The sequence below is a fragment of the Naegleria fowleri genome (assembly GCF_008403515.1).
Source record: "Naegleria fowleri strain ATCC 30894 chromosome Unknown tig1, whole genome shotgun sequence".
NCBI lineage: Eukaryota > Heterolobosea > Eutetramitea > Acrasida > Naegleriidae > Naegleria > Naegleria fowleri.
Window position 1 is genome coordinate 270,615 of NW_025407933.1, and position 23,577 is coordinate 294,191.

General features: G+C 37.0%; 13 protein-coding genes across 13 annotated transcripts; 7 read left to right on the forward strand and 6 right to left on the reverse strand.

Annotated features, from left to right (window-relative positions):
• On the reverse strand, nt 1–1,272 carry FDP41_000118 (uncharacterized protein; the record flags this gene model as incomplete). The annotated part of the gene is made up of 1 exon (XM_044702248.1): nt 1–1,272. The coding sequence occupies one exon, from the start codon at nt 1,270–1,272 to the stop codon at nt 1–3; it is 1,272 nt and encodes a 423-aa protein (XP_044569792.1).
• A 1,507-nt stretch (nt 1,273–2,779) lies between these two features.
• Nucleotides 2,780–4,398, forward strand: FDP41_000119 (uncharacterized protein; the record flags this gene model as incomplete). The annotated part of the gene is made up of 3 exons (XM_044702359.1): nt 2,780–3,596; nt 3,658–3,839; nt 3,976–4,398. The coding sequence occupies 3 exons, from the start codon at nt 2,780–2,782 to the stop codon at nt 4,396–4,398; spliced, it is 1,422 nt and encodes a 473-aa protein (XP_044569793.1).
• A 336-nt stretch (nt 4,399–4,734) lies between these two features.
• On the forward strand, nt 4,735–6,606 carry FDP41_000120 (uncharacterized protein; the record flags this gene model as incomplete). The annotated part of the gene is made up of 1 exon (XM_044702471.1): nt 4,735–6,606. The coding sequence occupies one exon, from the start codon at nt 4,735–4,737 to the stop codon at nt 6,604–6,606; it is 1,872 nt and encodes a 623-aa protein (XP_044569794.1).
• A 68-nt stretch (nt 6,607–6,674) lies between these two features.
• On the forward strand, nt 6,675–7,766 carry FDP41_000121 (uncharacterized protein; the record flags this gene model as incomplete). Its single annotated transcript, XM_044702581.1, has 1 exon — nt 6,675–7,766. The coding sequence occupies one exon, from the start codon at nt 6,675–6,677 to the stop codon at nt 7,764–7,766; it is 1,092 nt and encodes a 363-aa protein (XP_044569795.1).
• Nucleotides 7,767–7,846: 80 nt separating this feature from the next.
• On the reverse strand, nt 7,847–10,006 carry FDP41_000122 (uncharacterized protein; the record flags this gene model as incomplete). Its single annotated transcript, XM_044702692.1, has 2 exons — nt 7,847–9,638; nt 9,894–10,006. The coding sequence occupies 2 exons, from the start codon at nt 10,004–10,006 to the stop codon at nt 7,847–7,849; spliced, it is 1,905 nt and encodes a 634-aa protein (XP_044569796.1).
• A 443-nt stretch (nt 10,007–10,449) lies between these two features.
• Nucleotides 10,450–11,733, reverse strand: FDP41_000123 (uncharacterized protein; the record flags this gene model as incomplete). Its single annotated transcript, XM_044702803.1, has 1 exon — nt 10,450–11,733. One exon carries the CDS (start codon nt 11,731–11,733, stop codon nt 10,450–10,452), a length of 1,284 nt encoding a protein of 427 aa, XP_044569797.1.
• Nucleotides 11,734–13,608: 1,875 nt separating this feature from the next.
• Nucleotides 13,609–14,667, forward strand: FDP41_000124 (uncharacterized protein; the record flags this gene model as incomplete). Its single annotated transcript, XM_044702915.1, has 1 exon — nt 13,609–14,667. The coding sequence occupies one exon, from the start codon at nt 13,609–13,611 to the stop codon at nt 14,665–14,667; it is 1,059 nt and encodes a 352-aa protein (XP_044569798.1).
• Nucleotides 14,668–14,906: 239 nt separating this feature from the next.
• Nucleotides 14,907–15,791, forward strand: FDP41_000125 (uncharacterized protein; the record flags this gene model as incomplete). Its single annotated transcript, XM_044703025.1, has 2 exons — nt 14,907–14,929; nt 15,200–15,791. 2 exons carry the CDS (start codon nt 14,907–14,909, stop codon nt 15,789–15,791), a joined length of 615 nt encoding a protein of 204 aa, XP_044569799.1.
• A 211-nt stretch (nt 15,792–16,002) lies between these two features.
• FDP41_000126 (uncharacterized protein) lies at nt 16,003–17,122 on the reverse strand (the record flags this gene model as incomplete). The annotated part of the gene is made up of 2 exons (XM_044703136.1): nt 16,003–16,568; nt 16,648–17,122. 2 exons carry the CDS (start codon nt 17,120–17,122, stop codon nt 16,003–16,005), a joined length of 1,041 nt encoding a protein of 346 aa, XP_044569800.1.
• Nucleotides 17,123–17,969: 847 nt separating this feature from the next.
• Nucleotides 17,970–18,428, reverse strand: FDP41_000127 (uncharacterized protein; the record flags this gene model as incomplete). Its single annotated transcript, XM_044703247.1, has 1 exon — nt 17,970–18,428. One exon carries the CDS (start codon nt 18,426–18,428, stop codon nt 17,970–17,972), a length of 459 nt encoding a protein of 152 aa, XP_044569801.1.
• A 473-nt stretch (nt 18,429–18,901) lies between these two features.
• FDP41_000128 (uncharacterized protein) lies at nt 18,902–20,454 on the forward strand (the record flags this gene model as incomplete). Its single annotated transcript, XM_044703358.1, has 6 exons — nt 18,902–19,008; nt 19,189–19,229; nt 19,639–19,729; nt 19,828–19,931; nt 20,083–20,182; nt 20,280–20,454. 6 exons carry the CDS (start codon nt 18,902–18,904, stop codon nt 20,452–20,454), a joined length of 618 nt encoding a protein of 205 aa, XP_044569802.1.
• Nucleotides 20,455–20,517: 63 nt separating this feature from the next.
• On the reverse strand, nt 20,518–22,197 carry FDP41_000129 (uncharacterized protein; the record flags this gene model as incomplete). Its single annotated transcript, XM_044703469.1, has 1 exon — nt 20,518–22,197. The coding sequence occupies one exon, from the start codon at nt 22,195–22,197 to the stop codon at nt 20,518–20,520; it is 1,680 nt and encodes a 559-aa protein (XP_044569803.1).
• A 304-nt stretch (nt 22,198–22,501) lies between these two features.
• Nucleotides 22,502–23,569, forward strand: FDP41_000130 (uncharacterized protein; the record flags this gene model as incomplete). Its single annotated transcript, XM_044703581.1, has 1 exon — nt 22,502–23,569. One exon carries the CDS (start codon nt 22,502–22,504, stop codon nt 23,567–23,569), a length of 1,068 nt encoding a protein of 355 aa, XP_044569804.1.
• Nucleotides 23,570–23,577: the final 8 nt, after the last annotated feature.

The window sequence follows — 23,577 nt, forward strand, 5'->3', positions numbered from 1 at the left end:
TCAATGCCAACTTGGTTTGTCATTCAACAAACGCGACAATGAAGGCAAAGGATATGCCTTAGGAGGCTCTGATAACAGAATATGCAAAGGAGGTAACGTTTCTCTTGTCATCATTTTCGGATGTGGATCAGTGTTGTGCATGAACTTTTGTGACGCTATGGTACGCTCTTCTGGATACTGTTTCAGTAGCAAGCTTGATGCTGAACGACCTCTTGGATGATTGACATTGTTATATTTATATGGGTCACTCATGAGTGGTGGAGATGGACTCGATGCAGTTGAATAATGATATTGTGTCATCGAAGGAGGATAATCACTTTGATCACTTGCTCCTCTGTTGTTGTTGTTGTATGGAGTATTCACATTCTGATTTGAGGTTAACCTTAAAAACGCAGATGGCAATGGAGGAGATTGAGTTTGCAACAAACTTGAGGAAGACACTTGTGTGATAGCCACACTGGTAACAGGATGAATACAACTTGGTCGAGTGTAAGGTGACAATATTGACAAGTCAGTATTACTACTTGGACGTTCAACCTGAGATGAAACATTTCTAAAACAACCATCATCATTGTTCTCACTCGGATGATTATCAGAAAATAATTTCTTCTTTCTGTTATGAATTGCCACTTGATTTCCTTCATAGTAGAAACAACAATAATTTGAAGAGTTGGATTGAGAACATGGTGTTTCCAAAGAAGGTATCGATCGATGATTCAGAGAGGATGCCAATGTCATCTTCTTGTGTGTGTCTTTCATGTTGTGTGGTTTTGAAATTCCCTTCACCTTTTTTGTGATCAATTCTTCTTCTTGTTTTGTTCCATGTTGAGTGTTAGTCAAGGAGGTCTTCATTGTTAATGCATCATCATCATCATTCTCCTCACCTCGTCGAGTTTTCTTCTTCCTTTTCTGACTTGTCTCTTGTTTTTTGAAAAACCAATGCGAGAGATGATGTTGTCCAACTCTTCTCGTTTGTACCTTGTTGCTATTCTTTCCAAGATTGGTTTCTTCTTCTTCTTGGAATTGGATACCCGAATGAGAGACTTTGGATTCACCCGACGAATGATCATTGGTCGTTGATGGTGTTGTGGTGGTGGAATGACATGATGTTTGCTTGGTTGGAGAACAAGATGAACCTTTGGTTGTGGCCGTGGTTGTGGTTGTGGTGGTAGTGATGGTGGTGATTTTAACCTTTGGATCCTTGACAAAGAAGTTGAACGATTTTGTGGATGAGGAGGAAGAAGATCCTTTCGAATGATATTCAGGAGTCATGATGTTGTGTTGGTTGTGTTGGCTGTGCAAGGAAGGTGGTTGTTATACAACAGTGATAATATGATGATGATAATGGCAATGATGAGGATGTTGATGGTGGAATAATAGAGGATGGCAATGATGATGATCGAATTCAAGAATGATGATCTTATTCAAACTATAAAGATATACTTGTTGTTGAATAAAATTGGTGATGATCAAAATTTACGCAATAATGGGGGAATCAAAACGCGCACTTGCCACAAAGAGGAATATGAAAAAGTCTATTCGATACAAAGAAGGACACCTATGACTGCAGTAACAGTTTGTTGAAGACCAATGGTCAAGTGTCCTTGTTGCTACAACTCTGATCTCTACTCACTCGAATGAACAAAAGAAGACGAGTATCTTGTTTTCTAATGAACACAAGTCGAGTGAATTGGTTGGTTGTTGGATGCGAAAAGGTTCAGTGAGGACGCACAAAAAAGTGAACAATGTCAAGAGAGACCTCAACAGGCTGAGCGTTGTGGCGATTTTGTTTTGGGTAAATCTGTTGTTGGTGAGTGGTGGTTCCTGTGTGGACCGAGCCCTGCTCAAGTTGTAGATGTCGTGAGTCCATGCGAGGACAATCGCACGCAATGACCAAAGATGGTCAAACGATTAAAATTGGACGTGAAACAGTTGACCCAATGTTGTTCCCATCTAACTGTTATTTAATTACGACATGCGAAATTTTAAGGGGACCATAGTTGGAACAAACGTTTCTTTCATTCACCATTCTTTGAAAACACGTTCATGCTAAGGGTATAATGACCATGAAGAATTGGGTGGAGTCTGCACATTAATTCCTGAAATGCACCTGGTATGGAACATGTCTGGAGTTCACCAGACTCAACTTGTAGTGCGCTCGCTCAAGGAGAAATCAATATGAAAGGCGACAAACCCAAATTGCAAATTCTTTAAGGTATTATATACTTGTTCATTCAAACAACAACGAATCCTCAAGGTCTGACATTGATGGCGTTGTCGTCGTTGTCGTTCACATCTCCTATTCTCTGTTACCGAGATCTAGGTTCTTTGAAACCGCAGCAGTAACAAACAAAACACACACGACATAACAGATCTCACTTCTTCTGATTGTAATGCCACTCATGAGAACTGGCATTCAAGTTCTCCTGTTCTGTTGTTGTTCTTCTTGACATCATCACTGACATCATCAGCACTCTCCAAAAAATTCAAAGATCTAGATTTGCTTCATCGTCTTTGAGTGTTCACGTGTCGTGTCACACACCACTCTCTTATTAGCAAGTCAAATTCCGTCCATACCCTCACTGATCTCAGTAATGATCATCTTCCACTCTTCTTGATTGTCCTCTCTCTCAGTTTGCTTTTGATACTTTCGAACCAATCCAATTCAATGCCTCGCAACATGACCTTCATGACCTTCCCAACAATAAAGCCAACCAATCTCCTCCAATTTCTTCTTCAATTCCTTCTCATCCTCATCTTCACAACACACTTCACACCCATGGTGATGATGGTTCATGCTTGGAATTACACATTGGGAACTTTGGGTGTTGTTCCTTCCAATGCTTCACAATTAATTCTTGTCAATGGGACCTCTTCTCAAAATGTTTTATTACATGTCGTGGTGGTGCTAGTGGTGGCCGAATCGAATGTGAATGGTGGTGGTGGTGGTGTTGGGAGTGGTTCTGCATCTCTTCAACAAACAAATGTTTCTTACACGATGATGAACACTCAACAACAACAACAACTCGTTGAGTCAGCAAGTCCATTGCAACCACTTTTACTTTCTGTTGTAATTTCGGAAAATCCAGTGGTTCCAACACCGAGTGTGCCGAAACCTTTTCCTTCGATTGGTCCTTCTCCTTCGATTATTGTCAATGTAACTACAAGTCCAAAACCACCTGTCACTCCCTCCTTACGGCATGTCATTCATTCAACAGTCATCACGAGTCCATTGAAATCCATTGCTATTACTACCATTCAAGAAGAAGAAGAACATGCACGATCACGATTCGATGTGTATCGATCATTGATCGATCAAGTAAAAGAATGGAAGAAGAATCACAAAGATCGTAATTCCATGAAGAGAAGTCCTTCGTATACGTCAATCATGATGGACTATTCACCCATTTTTGGAGCTTGGGGAGGACCTCAGTCAACAACAGATCAAATCATGTATTTCATTTCAAATAATAGTGGTATTTATTCATTGGATAATGTGACGATTGCGAGTAGTAGTGGAGGAAGAAATTTATTGTCGAATGGAACTGTCAAGTTTACAGAACTAGTATATGGAATGAAGGCAAAACAAGGGAATGGTAAGTAATGAATGTGGGATTGTACTCTTTGTAATGGTGGAATGTAAAATCTTTATGACAGATCCACATGACATTTATGTCATGACAAGTGGCAAGTTGTGGTTGATCAAGAATGGAGTTGCTTCTCTATTAATTTCAGGATTGTCTTTAACAGAGAACTCAATTGATGGATCGAATGGAACAGCAACCATTTACAGTGTGAATGGAAATATTCAAGATATTGAAATTACTGAAAATGGTGATGTAAGTTTTTTTGGAATTCCTTGTGTGAACCAAATCAATCAATACTTTTAATGATCTCATTCTCTTACATTTGAAAATTCTCACAATGAACACTTACCTCCTCCTCATTCTCTCTCAATTCTTTAATTATTTTTAGGTTTATTTTCTTGAAAAGAGGAAATTAAGAAGATTTCGAAATGGTAGTGTCAGAACAATGGTGAACAATAGTGGAATGATGTTGAATCAACCATCCTTTATGACCAGTGCTTTTGGAATGCTCTACATTTCAGACACTGGTAATAATAGAATTCTTGCATTTGATCTGACAAGTGAAGTTTTTACCACCATTGCTGGCTCAAATTCTGGAATTCCAACGACAGGTCGTACAGATGCAAAACTCGGAGATGCTCTCAGTTATTCATTGTCACAACCAAAAGGAATTACTGTGAATAAGAACAATGGAATCATTTACTTTATTGAAGGGTCGAACATTCGAACTTTGACTCCAACATGTGATTCTGAAAAGGAAGAACCAATCATGGAATTTCCTTTTTGCAAATGCAAGAATGGACTCTATTAGAATGGAACCAACGTTTGTGTTGAATTACCATCGAATGGTTCATTACCAAACATTCCTCTAATCGCTGTTCAAAATATTTCAATATTTGGCTTTCAGGAATATGCAGCGAGAATATCACATTTTAAAATCCATTGGATCATTGAATCATTTTCTTTGACAAGTGATTTCCAAAATGCAGTGAATAATTCATTTACAAATTATAGGTACACATTTGAAATTTATTTAGGAAATGATTTATTACAATCCTCCACAACAACAACAACACGCACTGGACGAGCGGTCTATTTTTACAATAATCGATAATTTAAATTTGTTCCTCCCATTGTCATTGATGCCATGTTAAACACCACCATTGGAGATCGAATACTTTTTAACATTGGGTTTGAAAATTCAAAATCTCTCTTCTCCAAAAATTTGACCATAATCGATCCACCTCAAATGTCAACTTTTCAAATTCTTGGGTTTTATCCTTCCACTGGAGTTGCATTAACTACAAACTATACAATGACCATTTCTCCAATCAGTACTTTAGGAATTTTTGCTCCAATGTCTCCTTTCAGTTATGCCTTTGGATTTTACAAGCCATGGGGAGATGAAAATTATATTCGTGTGACTGATTTTGTGACACCTGTCACTGACAGTACTCCAATTTCAAAAACATTTCCTTTACCATTTCTTGGAGACAATCTTGCTGTCAAAAAGGATGTAAATGTCGTGATTTTTGTACGAGACCATGCTGGAAATATTTATCCAACCAAAACTATTTTCACTTCACAAGTGTCTGCCAATGTTGATTTACTTTTACAAAATCCAACTACTGAACAGTTAATTCTTATGGCTCATGATACTTCACAGAATTATTCGAGCATGTTGGATAAGGTGCTTGTCACTTTTCAAAACTATGATGTCACTCTTCCAGTTCTACATCGTGCCTTAACAGCAAGTGTTGACATTTCTCGCAATCGTTTAAAGAAAGTGACTTTTAATTTAATGTCAACTCTTGATGATATCATTCAAGAACAACAACAAGAAGTTTCACAATTTGGATATGTTAGAACCAAGACATTTGACAAGTCTCAACTCATGCTCAACATTATTTCTCACATGATGATTTCATTTAACGAAACAGAAATTGTGAGAGAAAGGTTCACATCCTTACTGTCACAACAATTAATTGCTCAACCACAAACTAATGAAAGTCGTCTCATTCCTTCTCTCGTTCTCAATTCACCTCATGTGAATGTCACACTTTCCAAAGTGATTGTTGATTCCTCTGTCGATAAGACTACCATTGAGAATAATGATTTGGGTGACATTTCATTAAGTTTGAAGAATACGAATCAAGTACCAATTCCAAATGGACCACGAATGATTGGACTTTCTTTTGTTTCTCTTGTCATGACAGAACCATTTTTATTGATCCAAAATAATTCCAAGTCTCTTTCAAACATTTATGATTTTAAATATTATGAAAATGATCAATTGGTGATTTTACAAAATTTACAATCACCCATTGTGTTGAAATTTAAAACTATGGAAAATGTGACAACATCTTCTCAACCAACATCTATTGCTTGTAAATATTGGGATGATGTCAATCGAATTTGGAGTTCAAATGGATGTCAATATGCTGGTTTTGATTCGGCAACAAGTATGATCACTTGTCAATGTTCTCACACCACCAAATTTTCTACCTTTTTAGAAATTAATGTGACAGCCATCATTGAAAATTCAGATGGTGTTACACTTTCTAATATTATATCTCTGTTCAGTGCACAGATTGCGTTTGGATCATTCTTCATTCTCTGTTGCATTACCATATTTATATTACTCATTATTTTACACAAACATCAACCAGTGAAGAGTAGATTAGTGACACCTTATTTGGGAATTTTAGCATTATTTATTGAATCTGTGCTTATTTATGTCACTCATCGATCCTTAATTGTGTCCAAATTAACAGGAACTATTTCAAACATTGATGAAAACTCTGACGCTTCCTATTTCAATCACATTGCAACAATTATTGTGAATACTCTCAATTTAACAGCAATTTTCTCCTATTTATTACAAGTGACACGAATTCAATTCATGCAATATCTCTATAGAAAATTACAATCCAATTATCATCAACACAATTCTAAAAAAAATCATTTCTCATTCGAATGCTACGAATCATCACTTCGAAAGTTCTCTTTTTCACATTAATTTCCATTTTTACATTCATGAATATTCTATATTGGACTTTGTGGGTTGTTTTGAGAAGAGTAGCAACAATGACTTCCATATCTAATCCTAATACCTATCTTTCGATTGTATCCATTTCATATTCGGTTGTCATTTTAAGTTGCAGTGCAGTCATTGCATTCATCTTGTTGTTCGATTTTATTCCATCATTGACGAGAGAAGTGAATTCACAGAGAACCATTTTATCAGCACAACAACAACCAAAACAACAACCAAAACATGGCGAAATGACAAGTTTACACAAAGATTCATCCTCTCACCAAACACCAAAAAAGATCAAAAAGAATCCTTTCATTATTCAAAATTTGAAATCTCCTTTCAGACCTTTATGGAATATGGATCGACCATTATTCTTTAGAATGGAAATGATGTTGTATTTGATCATGTTTGTGTTTTTAATCATTCAAGAGGGATTGGGATTGTATGTGATGAATTCGAGATCGAATGGTGATGAGAATTCTTTGATGAACAATATTTTCACACAAATTCAATTCTTGTTCGAAATTTTATATTCATTGAGCTACTTGATGGTATTTGGAGGATTTGCATGTGGTGTGACTCTCTACTATAGAATTCAAAAGAGAAGAAATCAGAGAAATCATTCGGAGGCACATGATGGAAACAATGGTCGGCGTCATGATATGAATTCTTCTGAAGATGAGAATGACTTGTTGAACTTACTGGCCGATGAAAGAGCAAGTGAATTGTTCGAACGATTTTGTGCGAAAGAGTTTTCTGTCGAAAATTTGTATGCTTGGAAATATTTGCACCGTTGCAAGGAGAAATTGTTTGGTCAAGATCTGGCCATAATTACTGAAATTGTTCTCACTTTGAATGATCTTTATATTCAGAGTGGATCTGACTATGAACTCAACATTCCATCCTCTCTGAAATCTCAATTCAAGGTCATGAGATTGGCACTGCAAGAAGCATCATCTTTCGACACCACTAAACACAGAGAATTGATTGAGAAAGTTTATTCGAGTCTTATTGAAAATTTACAACTGAACTTGGGTGACACATTCTCGAGATATGAGCATACCATCGAGTATCTTTCGTACAAGGAAATTCATTCTTTGCAATTTGAACTCAATTCCAATGTCAAGATTGTGGAAGAGTAAAAACACGTGTACTACCACATGTTTATATAAATAATGACAATTTTTATGAATAATTATAAGGGAACAAAATTTGATGTTGTTTAAGCACTCCAAACGTCCTTTTGATATCTCACGCCTAGTTTTTCAAGATAGTCCATAGCAGCTTTTTCGTCCATCTTACCATACTTTTGAATGCTGTTCAAAATGACCTTTTCCACATCCTTAGCCATATATTTGGCGTCACCACAAATATAGAAATAAGCTCCATTGTTCAAAAGATTAAACAACTCTTCACTTCTTGCCTCCAGTTTGTGTTGGACATAGACCTTGCTGCCTTGATCCCTTGAGAAGGCAACATCAAGGAGGGAAATTACACCATCTTTAAGGGCATTTTCCATTTCATTTTGATAAATATAATCTTCAGCCTTCTTTCTACAGCCAAAGTAGAGATGACAAGGGCCTAATGACACACCCTTCTTCAACATGGCTCTTCGTTGTTCAAGGAAGCCAACGAATGGAGCAATACCAGTTCCAGGACCAACCATAATGACTGGAGTCTTTGGATCAGAAGGTAGATGGAAGCTGGATTGGCGTACGTAAATGTAAACCTGTTTGCCAACGGCCAGTCTTTCAAGATAAGATGAGCAAACACCTTCTCTTTGAGTACCATTTGGAATCTTGTATCTCACAACAGCAACCACTGCAGAAATGGATTCAGGATGCAATTGTGATGAAGAAGCAATAGAGTAATAACGAACTTGCATCTTTGGAACAATTTCTAAGAATGCTTCAATTGGTAAGACCACAGATTTGAAATAGTTCAAAACGTCCAATGTGATACGGCTCTCCTCTTTCACAAACTTGTGATATTCAAGCTTTCCTTCCTCACTGTTAGAAGCAAGCAATTTGAGCTTAGCACGTTCACTCTCGTCAGTTGCAAAATGAGCCATCACTTTGAATGCCTTCTTCTTTGCGAGATCGCTAAGCTCAAGGTAATAGGTCAAAGCAATTCTGATCGTCATGGCATCCTTTGGGAAATAGCTTGCCAATCGATTATCCTTGTGATTTCTCAATTGGAATGGAGTGTCAGCCTGTTCGTCACTAACACCTAATTTCTTGAGATAAGCATTTACGAGAGCTTCATTGTTAGCTGGATACACAGCAAGATGGTCCCCAGCCTCATATTTGATACCGCTTCCCTTGATGTTGAAATCTACATGAACTGTACTTCTGTTATCAGTTCCGGATGACTTTAACAATTGTTCGTTTCTTGTAATTGTTGAAAGGAATGGATGTTTAGCATCTGGTGAGTGAGTAGTTGTCTTGAATGGTGTCATGGTGATTGGTTTCTTCAAATAGTCGAGAGTGAACTTTTGTTCGTAGTCATCCTCCTCTTCTTGAATTGATGTTGAGAAAATTTCCGAAGCTCTCAACAACATGTGTGTCTTCCATTCTTCAAAATCTTCTTCAATATCTGCATCAGCGTCACCTTCTCCTTTGTCAAAGAATCTTTCACCTCCTAATTCCTCAAATCTCTTATCGAAGAATCTGGCCATTGCTTGATAAATCTTGTATTGTTTGTTACCCAATCCGAAAACGGAAAATTTAACACCAGAAAGAGAGTCATTTGCAAGAGATGTATCCTTGTAGTATTCATAAAAGTCACGTGCATTATCAGTTGGTTCACCTTCGCCATAAGTTGCAACCAATAAAACAACAAGTTTTTCTTGAGACAATTCTTCTGGTGAAAAGTCAACCATATCTTTTGAGATGGCATTGAAGCCATACTTTTTAGCATCTTGTGCTAATGTATTAGAGAATTCTTCAGCTGTACCTGTTTGAGAGCCGTAGAGAATAAGCATTTTGGGCCTTCCATCATCGACATATTCCTTGCTAAATTTAAATAGAAAAAAGTCCATCAGAAAATATAGTCCGATATCCGAATGATGGTGATGGTGATGATGATGAAAATACCAGAAACAATTCATGATGGAGAAGGTGTTCGAGAGGTGCAAAATACAGAGATAATCACATGGTCGAAGATGATATCACCCATTGTATCACGGAAATATAGTCCGGAAAATATTCGTCAAATATTTATAACACGTGTTCAAACGATGAGAGAGTTATTCTCTTTGGAATACTTACTTTTCCAAAACTTCTTCTTCTGTTTCTTCACTGCCGTCCGACCTAAAAACAAACCAATAAACGAAGAAAGCTCCAATTAAACCCAAAAGTCCATACAATAATATAGCAGCCATATTGTTCTTGTTGTTGTACAGGATAATTACTTCTCAAAAGATAACAACAGTGTGTCTGAAGTTGCTTTTTAAAAAGAGTAAATTTACAAAAGTGCACTCTTGGAGGGTTTGTATTTGTTGAAATTTTTTTGGACAATTTTCTCTTTCAATTTAAAAGAGGATGATTGCTGTTGCCGTCGGAGGAGTAGACTTCCGACAACAAGCACTTGTACGCACATTGGTTCATCATTGACGTGGACCAAGAAGAGTTAAAATAGAGGACACAGCTTCAGTCCGATACGCGTGTGTTTCATAATGAGCGTCGGGTTTAACCATGTTGATTGAGAGATAAACACGCGAATTAGATGAGCGATGTTCATTTCATAGAGTGTGATCATATAATGCTGAGGGTGGCTTTCAAATTGAGGAAAATTGTCTTTTTAATGTGCAAGCAGTGAGTGCTCTTACTTGGTTTCTGCAAATAACTCTCTACCAATTAACATTCTTCTAATTTCACTAGTACCTGCTCCGATTTCGTAGAGTTTAGCGTCTCTCCAAATTCTTTCAACTGGATAATCCTTGGTATAGCCATTACCACCCAAAGCTTGAATGGCTTGTGAGGCCAACCATGTTGCTGATTCAGCTGAGTACAAAATAGCAGCAGCACAATCCTTTCTCAATAATCTGCTGCTTGGTTCTCTGTCACAAGCACGTGCCACTGAGTAAACAAAAGAACGGCAAACGCTGAGCTTGGTGTACATATCGGCGAGCTTTCCTTGCATCAATTGGAATTCACCGATTGGTTGACCAAATTGTTTTCTTTCATGAACATATGGAATTACAACATTCATAGCTGCTTGCATAAGTCCCAAAGGACCTCCAGAAAGAATACATCTCTCATAGTCCAAACCAGACATTAAAACTTTAACACCTTCGTTGACATTTCCCAAAACATTTTCAGCAGGAACTTCACAATCTTGGAAAACCAATTCACATGTATTACTTCCTCTCATACCACACTTGTCAAGTTTTTGAGCAGTACTAAATCCTTTGAATCCTTTTTCAATAATAAATGCAGTAATACCCTTTGGACCGGCATTAACATCAGTCTTGGCATAAACAACCAAAACATCAGCATCAGGTCCATTGGTAATCCACATCTTGTTGCCATTCAAAATATATCGATCACCTTTCTTTTCAGCTCTAGTCTTCATTGAAACAACATCAGAGCCAGCATTTGGTTCACTCATGGCCAATGCTCCCACATGTTCTCCACTAATAAGTTTTGGCAAGTACTTGGCTTTTTGCTCCTTATTACCGACACGGAAAATACGATCGACACACAAGTTGGAGTGTGCTCCATAACTCAATGCAATACTACCACTTCCAACTGACAGCTCTTCAACAGCCAATGTATGTTCAAAAACTCCCAAGCCAGTTCCACCATATTCTGGATCAACAGTAATTCCCAAAAGACCCAAATCTCCCATCTTTTTCCATAATTCCTTGACCGGAGCATTATTGGTCTGATCGACTTGAGCAGCAATTGGAGCAATTTCTTCCTTTACAAATTGTCTAATACTCTCTCTCAACTGGAGTTGTTCCTCGGTGAGAGTACTATCAATGACAACATTACTGAATTTTCTAGTAACGCATGATGATGATGATGAAAGAATACGTTGCTTGTGTAAGGTGCAATTTGCTGATGATGATGAAAGAATACGTTGAAGTGATTTTGTGGCTCTCATTTTTTTTAATGCGAATCAACACTCACTCCTGTTCGGAGCTTTGTTTTACAATGTCTATCATGAAGGGTGAAAAGACATTTAACACGTTCCAAAGGTTCGACAACTAAACGCGTAATAGATGACCGATTCCACCTGGGGTCAATCACACTTTCAATGAAATAGGGGGGTTTGAAAAGTCAACATGAAATAAAACATTATTCAAAAGGTCACAAAGGAAAGTTATGAAGGAATGGAGTCTCTGTTGGATCTTTCTCCTTTCACTTGAACTTGGTCCTCTTTTGCTCCAAAGTATTTGTTTCTCCAACAGAAGGAACTTTTTCTTTGTATTTGGAGATCACATCATTCACCAACTCTTTCAAAGGTGCTTCTCCTTGTTTTCCAACTTTTTCAACATCACTCGTCCATTGAACATAATAATCTTTCAAAGGAAGATTTTCTATCTTGCTTATTAATTGTGTGTCAGTGGTTGCAAATATCGCACTACTTCTACTCATGTTAAATCGTTCTTTGATATAAGGTAGGACATAATTTTCAAGTTCTCCTTTTGCGTCACTTGCTTCAGGTCTTTTTCTTCATCACCACAAGCACAAAGACAAAATTGTTAACAACCTCAATTACTTCCACAAACTCAAAATTTCATTCATTCTTGTTGTAACTTGTGGTGAGGAAAAGAATCATCAAGTTGTGAGAACAGAAATTGACGAATTTAGAGGATTCCCATTCCTTTGTCATTGCTGGTGAGCATTACTTTTCAGGTGAACCCATTCATACAGAATATATTCGAAGAATGGCACAACTTCTGTTAAATGTCTTTCATGTGGTCAAGAGTCGAAGAGGAGTCATGTATCAATCGAAGGTAATGTTGAGAAGAATAATGAGTGAAGGATGTATTCAACATGGAATTCAATGGATCCTAGTGTTGATAGCCAACATTAGAATTGTGTGATACTTCATCATGATGAAGAAAGAGTGAACTAGTGGAAAAGAAGAAAGAGGAATAAAAAGTTGTATCATCCTCCTTTGAAATTGAACGTTCTCAATTATGAATTCATTTCCAAAGTCACGAATGTTCGAAATTTGGGAATTCACCTCATTTCCAAAGTTATCTTGAGAAAACTTTAAAAGCCTTACTTTGAATTCTCATCGTTCATTACAAGAGGCCACATGACTTTCCTATTTCGAAGGAACTTTCATCAGGCAATGAGGTTTTTGATCATCGGTCATGGTTTTGTTTAATTACCCAAACAGTTCAGTCTCATGTTAATGTTGTCAGATGCGCGACAAGCTTGATCACAGTTTAGTGTTCATCAAACAACAAAAAAAACATGATTTTCAAAGAAGAAGAAACTTGTGTCCCCAGCATGATGAGAAAGCAACAACACATCAAGACAGAGACTTATAAACCACAAGCCATTCTAATGCCACTTCTGGACTCAAGAGACCATTGAGTGATGTCACTACGAGATGTAACCAACAACAACAACACTTCTCTTCCGATAGAATCAAACAAGTTTTCACAGAGAATTTCAATTCTTTCTCCTCCGTCACCAATTCCAACCAAGACAAGGAAAATCATTTCAAAAAGCAAAAAATCAGTGACTCCAATCGAACACCACCACTCAAACCTCTCACCAAGATCAACCAGTCAATCATAACCACTTTCACGACGACAACTTTGAACCACAAATTGCTTCATTATCCTCCACCAACCCCTCTGTCACACCTTCACACAAACTGGAATGGTTTTAAAGACTACATGAGAACCTCCTCCGCGTTGGAAACAAACTACGACCATACGTCGATCCTTCAAAACTGTTCGTACCAGGAACAACATGGAATTATGTTGAAAAGACACTCATGGGAAAATATTATCCAATGGTTGGAGTTGTTAGTACTCACTCATTCTCGAATCAGGGTTATGAATTTAAGTGTTTGTACGACGGCTCAAAGAATGACATGCACATGGATTATGTATTTTATTCGTATAATAGACAGTCACGCATTCTCATGGCAATGGGTTTAGGAAAGGCAATGATCTATGTGAAATTTGAAAAAGGATATTTTGATACAACAGATGACATCTCTAATTTGAAAACCAATGCTTGTACGAACGGATTTTCTTTTAATGACGTTCATTATACATTTTTCAACACGAGTAACTCGTCTCTCAATTCACATGATGGAGGATGTGTCTTCTTAACTTTAACCATTGATCGACCTTATTTAATTTCCTTATTAGGAAACTTTGAGGAGTGTAAAAAACAAGGACTCGGTAAACTAATCGCTCGTATTGCCCTCAGTAACGGGAAAAGCTTGATGAGCAATGAAATGTTAGAAATTTTCATGTTGAACGATGAAGAAGAATATCCTTGCACCGATGGATGTGGAATGATGCGACAAGATAAATTTGAACAAACTTTACAACACACAAACGCACAACCCTTTCATTCAGACATGTTCATTCCTTACTTTTCAGAGGATGAGGTCAAACGAATTTCTGCCATCCAAATACGTGTGCATGGATTTAAAGGAGTCCTTTCCAAAGTCCCATTTTCTCATTGGAAGGCCTTACAGAAGAAATTTGAATTTTCCGATGAAATTTCATGTTTGATGCGCCCATCGATGAAAAAGTATGAAACACAGGTCGTTCTGTATCCATTTATTGACGTTTTGAATGCATCTTCAGCAATAGAAGGCTCCATTAATAGAACTTTTATGTCTTGCATCTTAAACCTTACAAGCAAGAAGGACGAAATGAGACAATTCTTTAAAAGGAATTTAGAAGAATATCTCAACGAGAAGATACATTTAGATCCCTCCAATCCATCCGATTTAAAAAGGAATGTGTTTGAATTTATGCACCAATTATTCATTGAAAAAGCACATGGAAAACAGATTCGATCCAAGATTTCCATGTGTGGCCTCAGAAATTGAAACATCCATCCACCACATGTGTGAAAAGTTAATAAGCAAAAATCTTTCTCTCAAAATGCAAGTGATAAAGCCAATCGATTGATGGGAATTATGGATGAAAGTCTTGAGAGAGGTCTCAAATCCAATCAAGCATACCTTCATTGTGACTTTTTAAGCAGCAAGGATTTGTTCAAAATCAAATAAGCGCTCATTTATAGAGATCCTTTGGTTTATGAAGGGGATTAGTACCTCATCAAAAAATGGGAGGAGGTGATTTGGATGGGTAAGTGAAAGTATTTACAACACTTCTGAATTTATTATACCATTCTATTCTCATTAGAGATTGATATTGTGTTATTTTAAATCAAGAATTATGTGATAAAGAGCCAGAAGTTATTGACTATGATGCAAACAAACATTCTTCAACAACAACAATTACACAGATTCAGAGTAATGACTTCAAATTCGAAACAGTTCGAAATGAAACCATTTGTCGCTATTGTTCGACAAATTTTGAAATTGCAACCCTCGATAAGCTATGCATGTTTGTTAGGCCTTATGATAATCCTTGTTTAAAAAAGATTCTTGCACAGGCCTATCATGATGCCATTGGTTCAAGTAAGGGTGAAGCCATTGAACACTCTCAGATTATAACCAATGTTAAACTTCACTATGGGCCGTCAGGTTGGGTGTCAATTTGCAACAATGTGACATTTAGAAATGGAAAAATAATTTATTCAGTTCCAAAGCATACAGATCGAAAACACAACGTTTTTGAGCTTGAAATGTTGGAAACGATTGCTAACAAGAATAATTCAGAAATATCACAATGGGTTGACCTTTCTACCAACAAGTATTTACAATCCGTTGACGACACTTTGAAATATTTTGAAATTACGAACCTACCTAGTGCTCAAGATATCGAAAGATGGAAACACAAATTTCATATTGGATATAGAGCCTGGAATTGTTATTGGAGTTCGAAATATCTCAGTGACATGTCTGTCTCCATTTCAAAAGACGACAAACACTTTTTGACCTCTCTCAAAAAACGAATCTCATCATTGAGCAAATCCATATTGACAAACGCCGATTTCAATGGTACAACAAGTTCGTGGAACATGAGAAAGGAGAAAATTTATTAGCGAAAGCTTGCGTCTGGTTGCAAGTCGCTCATGAAACCGATCATCAAAAAGCAAAGGGAACGAAGGAAAATTTCAGAACATGCAGCACTTTTCGCATCATGTTCTTGCTTTCTACAGCTGCTTATGCCTATTTATCTGCAAAATTGGCAAATGACCAAAACAAGATAGAGGTTCCTTCATTGATCAAATAATCTAGTATATGAATCAATTCCTACAAAGCAATAGTTCCGTTTTCTTTGAGAGTGTTCATAAAACTCTCAAATATCGGATCGTCGGTAGGTTCTGGAAATCCCTCTTTGCTATTCGCCTCAAACAGTTTTAAGGTATCAGCATAATAATATCTAGCTCTTTTTGAAACACTTTTTGTGACAAGTGATTTTGGAAGTATGCCTTTAAATTCAGCGCCTACAAATTGTATAAATCTGCATTGTGATCCAGGTAAATCTTGAAATATCCATCCTCCAATATTCACTGCAAATACAGTTCTTTTCAATGGGGCTGCCTTGTCACTTTCACATGATCTCACACATAACATGGTGCACTGATCAGTGCTGTCATTCACCATTGAGCATGCAAGAACAAATTCTCTTGCCTGAAAAGGAAAAGGAAATGCATACACTTCCTGTGTGATACATGTCGCTAAATGTTCTTCATCTTGTCTTTGTTGGTAATCAATTTTTGAGAGCACTTTGGTGTTCTTGTCAAACTTGAAACGCATTTTCGTGCTTAGAAGGGTGTTAATGACAGCACTCTTTGGATAGGGAAAGACAATGTCATCTAATCACATGGAATTCGCAAAGTATTGCAATTGAAAAAGTTGAAGATAAATGAATCAACATTCATGTGTCATACTTACATTTAAAAAATTGAACTCCACCATTATTTGAGGATGTTGCCTCATTGCCAAGTAGATATTGATTGTTTGATAAACTCACTGTGTAGTTTGATTTTGATAGAAGCGTATTCCACAAACTGTTATTCTTCAACATCATATTTTTGATTAATTTGCATTGCTTGACAGTGATTCTAGGAATATTCATTTCAGTGAGAGATTCCACAAAACTCGTGTGACTAAATGGTTTCAACTCTGCGATCGAATTTAGGAATGCAATTCCCTTCGTCTGAACCAAATTTTTAAATTCACTCCATTCCACAAATTCTTGAAATTGAGAATCTTTTAAATTCAAACTCAAATAATTTTCAATTCTCTTAAATTCGGACATAAATCTTTTGATCATGGCATACATTTCCTCCTCGAGTGAATTTGATGTTCCATGAACATGAGGATGTTGATTATGATTTGCGGAATGAGTTGAGCTTGTCCCAGTCATAAACTTGTCCTTCTTCAATTCATTTGAATGTATCAACAGTAACCGATGAAACCACTTCCAATAACAACAATAACGACGATACTAACAACAACATTAATAATTATTGCAATTCTTCCTTATCATCAAGTTTAGACTCCAATTATGATTCCCATCATGGATTGGATAGCATAGTTTCCTCACATCCTCAAACTACGCCTTCTCTGCATCATCACAGTCATTATCTAAATTCAGATTCACTTCCTCATCTCAGAAATATGTTACGAATGATTGAGGAAATGGATTCCAAATACTTTAATAGCTTCTCCAATATTGAGCTCAATTTACCTCTGCACTTACATGAACCCTTTACAAAATTAATCGAAGAATGTTAGAATTGAAATATTTCCTTAATTTCCGAACACTCATCATGAAGAGTAAACTTTCTGGACTTCTCTTTTCATTGAGGTATTGCAGAAACAAGGAACAACTTTCTGAATTTTCCAGAACGGCATCATAACTGAAGAGGTAATCATTCAAATCATGATATTGAACGGAAGCACTGTTGGAATGCTTTTTCGGGGACGCAATAGAAAAGGTTTCACCTCCTCCAACACTCTTACTTGATGGACTGCAGCTACCACTGTTGTTACTTTTAGAGGAGAGGAAGGGGGTGATTCGACGAGAGAACTACCAGAAGTGTTAGGACTATTATTCGATACCACGGACAAGGATGAAGAAAGAGAATTCGGAGGATGACGATCATCATTATCCCCTTTCATCATCCTCATGATGGGTGGTGAACTGCCCACAGTGATATTCGTTGAATCATCAGAAGAAGAGCCTTCGGGTTGTATCTGATGCTTCATCATCATGGGAGAAGAGATTGGAGTTGAGGCTGTTGTGTTGTTGTGGTGCCTTCATCCTCCTCCTCTTCTTCTTCAGCAATACCATTATTGGCATCTGAACTTGTACTCCCACTGTTGTTATTGTTGTTATTACTACTGCTGCTGCTGCTACAACTCGGAGAAGATGGAGAAGTACCAACTTGCATCGTCAAGATGAAGTCATGATTCTCTCTTGTCGGAATGTAATCATCAGCCACGGACTCAGAGGGAATGTTTTTCAGAGATTCCGAACGGACATGCTTCGCCAATGATGGAACGACTTGGTTTGTGGTGGTGGTAGTGGTCTTAATGATACTCTTGTTGGATGGATGCTGTATGATTCTCAATGATACTCTTCCATCATGTTCATCATGAAAAGATGGCAATTGGAGAGAAGGCAATTTCTCTTCCAATGCTCCATGTTCTCGATCTGAAAGGAGCATATCTCAAGCTTGTTGTAGTTGTTGGTCGTTAGTGATGATGACAGAGAGTTCTCTCTCTGGGGATATGAAACAATATATTACGACCAAAGTTGTAAAAGAAGAAAACACAAGAGAGGAAGATAAGGTTTTTTTTGAATAGGTGACAGGGTATAATTTGGAGAGAATGTGTGCGACACGCAGGATTTTTGGTAGGTCCATGATGTCACCTTCGAAGGATTGAAGTTGTTGTCCATGGAGATGACAGTCATTGTTGATGGGATGAGTGAGGAGAGAGATGAGAGAGATTGGAAGGGATAATTTTTACTGACCGTCCTTGATTAAAAATGGTACCTTCTGACAAAAGACTCACTTGAACGTCATCTGTCAATCAAAAAAATAATTACATTGCCACAAAATCCTCACTTCATCTCTCCCAAAATTTCTCCTTTTTACAACAATAAATAATAACATCACTTCTTCCCCATATTATTAACATGACCGAACAAGTGGACGATTTTGAGCTTTCTGATGACAACTCTTTGAAAATTATTGTTGTTGGTGATGCGAGCGTGGGTAAAACTTGCATGTTGATTTCATACAGGTGAGTATTAAAGGCTAGATTTTGACTAAATAATTATTGTATTCATGTTTCACACATCATCATTTGTTCACATTTATTATTTGTTAATTCATCATCATCATGATTTTTAATTTTTTGAAATTAAATCATCATTGGCGCTTTGATAATGTGTCATGATGATTTTTATTATTATCACAAAAGTAATAATGAATTTCCAACAGAGTACAACCCAACAGTATTTGGTGCGTTTTTATCAATGATTTAACTCTTTTTTATTGACTGTGTTAATGATGACTCATCTTGTGTGTTTCAATAATAATTTTGCTCACTATCCAACCATCATCATCATCATTACTTTCATGACATTATCCGTTCGGTTCACCACAACACAATAACATCAACAACGACATTGCTAATTAATAATGACGATCACACGATTCTACCTCCATTCTTGCCTCACTTGAACTGTTACCGCTATCATGAACCTTCACTTTGGTTCACATCAACTCTTTGATTGTTCGAATTTCTCACTCCTTCTTCAATGAATATATTATGAACAATACAATTCAATGCAATAACAATGTTGGAACTTGTGTATTTCAACAACACAATTAAACACATCCTGTTGACACTCACCAACTCGATTTTCAGATAACTACACTGCCAATGTGGTGTACAAGGAAAAGACAGTTACTCTAGGTTTATGGGATACTGCAGGAACTGATGAATACGATCAATTACGGTATGTGGTTGTTTACAAGAGTTGAGGAGATACATCTTGACTATTGTTGTCATCCATTTGACACGACTCAAAAATTTCCCTCCCATTATTCGAAATAGACCTCTTTCTTATCCCGACACTCATATCTTTGTGATTGTTTTTGATGTAACCAATAGGGATTCATTGGAGTCTGTCACGAGAAAATGGGTTCCTGAAATTAAAGGTACGTATTTGTGGCCTGGTGCAGTCAAACCATTGATGAATTGTTGAATTCCGAATTGATAACTATTATGTGAATAATGATGATCTGTCGATTGTATTTGCGTTGGAATGTAATGGACCTTAAATACTCTTATTAATATAATAACGAACAGAGCACACAAAGGACCGACCAGGAGGTGTACCATTCATTATTGTAGGAAACAAATTGGACTTGAGAAATGATCCTAAGGAGAAGGACAGATGTGTACCAAGGTAAGTCTCAATTTACTTTCGTGACGCATCTCTCATGTTGCATTGTTTGGTAAATTTCCCACCACCCAAAATATTTTCCATGCAAACATCTAAATAGAGCTGAGGCTGAAAAAGTAAAACAAAAGACTGGTGCTGCTCGCCTGTTAGAATGCAGTGCTAAAACACAAGAAGGATTGAAGGATGTTTTTGAACAATGTATTGAAGTAGTCATAGAAAACTATATGAAGAAGAAGAAGGGCGGAAAGAAAAATGAAAAGTGTACTCTTCAATAGTTGTTGTCAACGTCAATGCTTGAGTAATCCGAAACTTCACACGCCTACGGATTAATTATTGTATTACTGTAATTGTTGCATGCGCTGTTTTAGTAGTGCAACCTGCTCACTTGTTGATATATTCAATGAAGTGTCAGTATCATTAATTGTTAATGGAGTATTTGTTGTTAATGAGGAAGAAGTGGTACTTGTAGTACCAGTTGGGCTAATTCGAGTTTTGCCTGTCTCTGAGGTTTTGAGTTGATTAATTTGTGACCGTACATAATCAAACATTTTACACTCGGATTGATGGGTCAAGATTCGTATTCTTTCATCCATCACTTTGTAAGTTTCTCTGGCGATTCGTTGTTCTATTTTAGTCAAAGAATTCTTGAATTTCATTCCTACTTTTTCGTAGAACTTGGACTTGAAGTCGTCAATCTCTTTTTTCACTATCGTGTCTACATTTTCTTCAAGTAACTGCATTCGCTTTTTCAGGTCCTCTACTTCTTTCTGGACATCTTCCAGCTTCTTTGAAACCTCCAGTACTTGCTCTTTTGCTACCAAAGGTTGTTGAGTTTTTCTTTTGTTGATTTCTCCAATTCTTTCGGAGAGTTCTTCGAGATTCTTTTTTGTTTTCGCCAAATGGTGCTCTCTTGCCTTGACTTTCATTCTTCTTTCTTCGAGAACCAAATTTTCTTTTCCGACATTGAGGTCTTTTTTAGAAGAAGGTTTTAAAGTTACATTTTTTGCTTCACCCCCTTTTACGTTAGTGATATCCTTTAGCGGCAAATCCAGGGTTGGTGATGTTTTAGTCGTCTTGCTGTCTTTAACAGGAGATGTTTTCCTGGGTGACATCACAGGAATGTCTCGAGATGTTTGTTCTTTCTCTGTAGATTTGTATGAGGGCAATGAGGCTGCCAAAGGATGTTTTCTGTTGTTTGGTTTTTGTTTGATGGTAGGAATTGAGATGAGGGGGGAAGCAGATAACTCTTTCAAGGATACATTTGTACAATTTAACATCATTGTTCCATTCACCAAGTAGTTATCTGCATTCAACAGATGGGATTCGTTAGTATCAAACATCAGGTCGTCAAACTTGCTGCTGAATTCATTGTTTTTTGTGGGTGACAATTCAACAATAGGGTTGGGAGAAAGAGTATGAGGAAGAATTTCCAAAGATTCATGATCCCCTATATCAATTTTGGAAGTCGGTAAGGGTGATGCAATGATGGGTTTTGTTGGGGAAGTGTGTTGTCGAGGGGATTCTTTCAAAGTCTCTGCTGAGGTTTTGGCCTCTGTATTGGCCGGTAAAACCAAAGGCATCTCTTTCATCACAAGTAACTTATTAAGATACACTCGATTTCCTCCAAAAGTGTCCGTTACTGAGAATTTGAAATAGCAAAAATCGGAAGGTATGGACTGAATTTCAAACAAGTGAAACGAGACATTCTCCTCAGCTCGTAGACTTGACCAATGAATGAAGGGACCTTCCTTCTCTCTTGAAATGTACATTTTAATCTTTTTCGGATTGAATACATATCTCTTTTTGCAGTACCATCCAACACATCCAATAGAAAACGAATGAGGAGGTAGGAGGATGATACATTCTTGAGGAAGGCCCACCTCACTAATCCAAATTTCATCCTCCTCCTCCGAGAGAATACTCTCACATGGATAATCCTCCTGCTCAGAGGATGATGAAACCACACAAGCTCCTTTTCTTCGACAACACAAATTGGTGTCCTCTGGACCCAAAGACATGATGAGGAGGTGATTGATTAATTTTTTTGTAACTTTTAACCGCCAAAAATGTGAATTTTATTTTTGGCGGGATCCAGAATTACCTCTCGAACGTAACGATTGAATTCATGAGATTCTGAACTGTGAAAGTGCCTCCAAACCAATCTGGAATCTTGATCTTTCAACAGAAAAACAAATTTCAAAAACAACTCTTGATTTGGTCATTGCATCAAAACGTGAGGACAGCGAAACAAGTGTTCTCAAAAAATTGGCAAAGAAATGGAAGAATCGAAATGCGTATGATGAATTATTTAACAATCATTCAATGTATGTGAAACCTGATTATTGGATTTTATTTGCCAGTGATGAGACAGCGTTGAAAAATATTGTAAAATCATTGGACCGAAAAGATGTGAACGTCATGTGTAAATTTTTCAAAATTAAAGAGCTGTTAAAATCAAGCACAAGAAACAATGCCATGGAGTTGTTGTATGCTTTTTTGACTCCAATCATTACGCAAAATATTAGCGAGAAGGAGTCTTTGTTACTTTTACAATTTAAACCACCATTATTCTTGAATCCTTGTAACAAAGAGTTCTATATTGGAAACTTGTATGAGAAGAAAAATGTCACAAGAATTGAGGAGAAGAGTGACTCGTTGATTACTATTTTAAGTTTATTAGAACAATGTGGCACTGTTCAATCTTTGGATAATTGTGCATTAGAATTATTGAGATTTAATGACATTGGTAATATTGAAGAATTTCAAACCAAATTGTCAGCAATACATATCGAGCAAGAAAAGAAGGACAAGATAATGAATGCTCTTAAAAGCAAAGAAAACGCCACTTTCATTAACATGCTTGCAAAAGGAGCAAAAAACGCTTTGAAACAATCTACCGATGAAAAACGTGCCGAGTTTGCTCCAGAAATCAAACAGAAGGCGTGGGACCAATGTAAATCTCTCTCAGCGTCCAAAACCATCGAAGGTCTCAATGATTACTTTCGATTAGACATGTATGGATCAGTAATTTCACTTATTGGAACAAGTGCAGGCCCAACTGGTATTCAAGTAGATCACATGTTCCCAGATGCATTAGGTGGGCCTAACACATTAGAAAACGCAGCACCTATTCATTGGAGAGCAAACAATATCAAATCGGACACACCAAAAGAATTTTTAGATTTAAAACCAGATGGAAAGGACTGGTTCAACGAGAAACAGTTCATTGCATGTGCCAAAGAGTATGGAATTTGGTGTTTACTTGGTTTAACTCCATATGGAATTAAGGATGAGCAAGACAAGATCAAGTTGCTCGAATTGGACAAGAAACTCAAGGAATATCAACCACCCACCACTAAAAAGTCGACCTCCACTCAAGAACAACAATAAGAAAGATG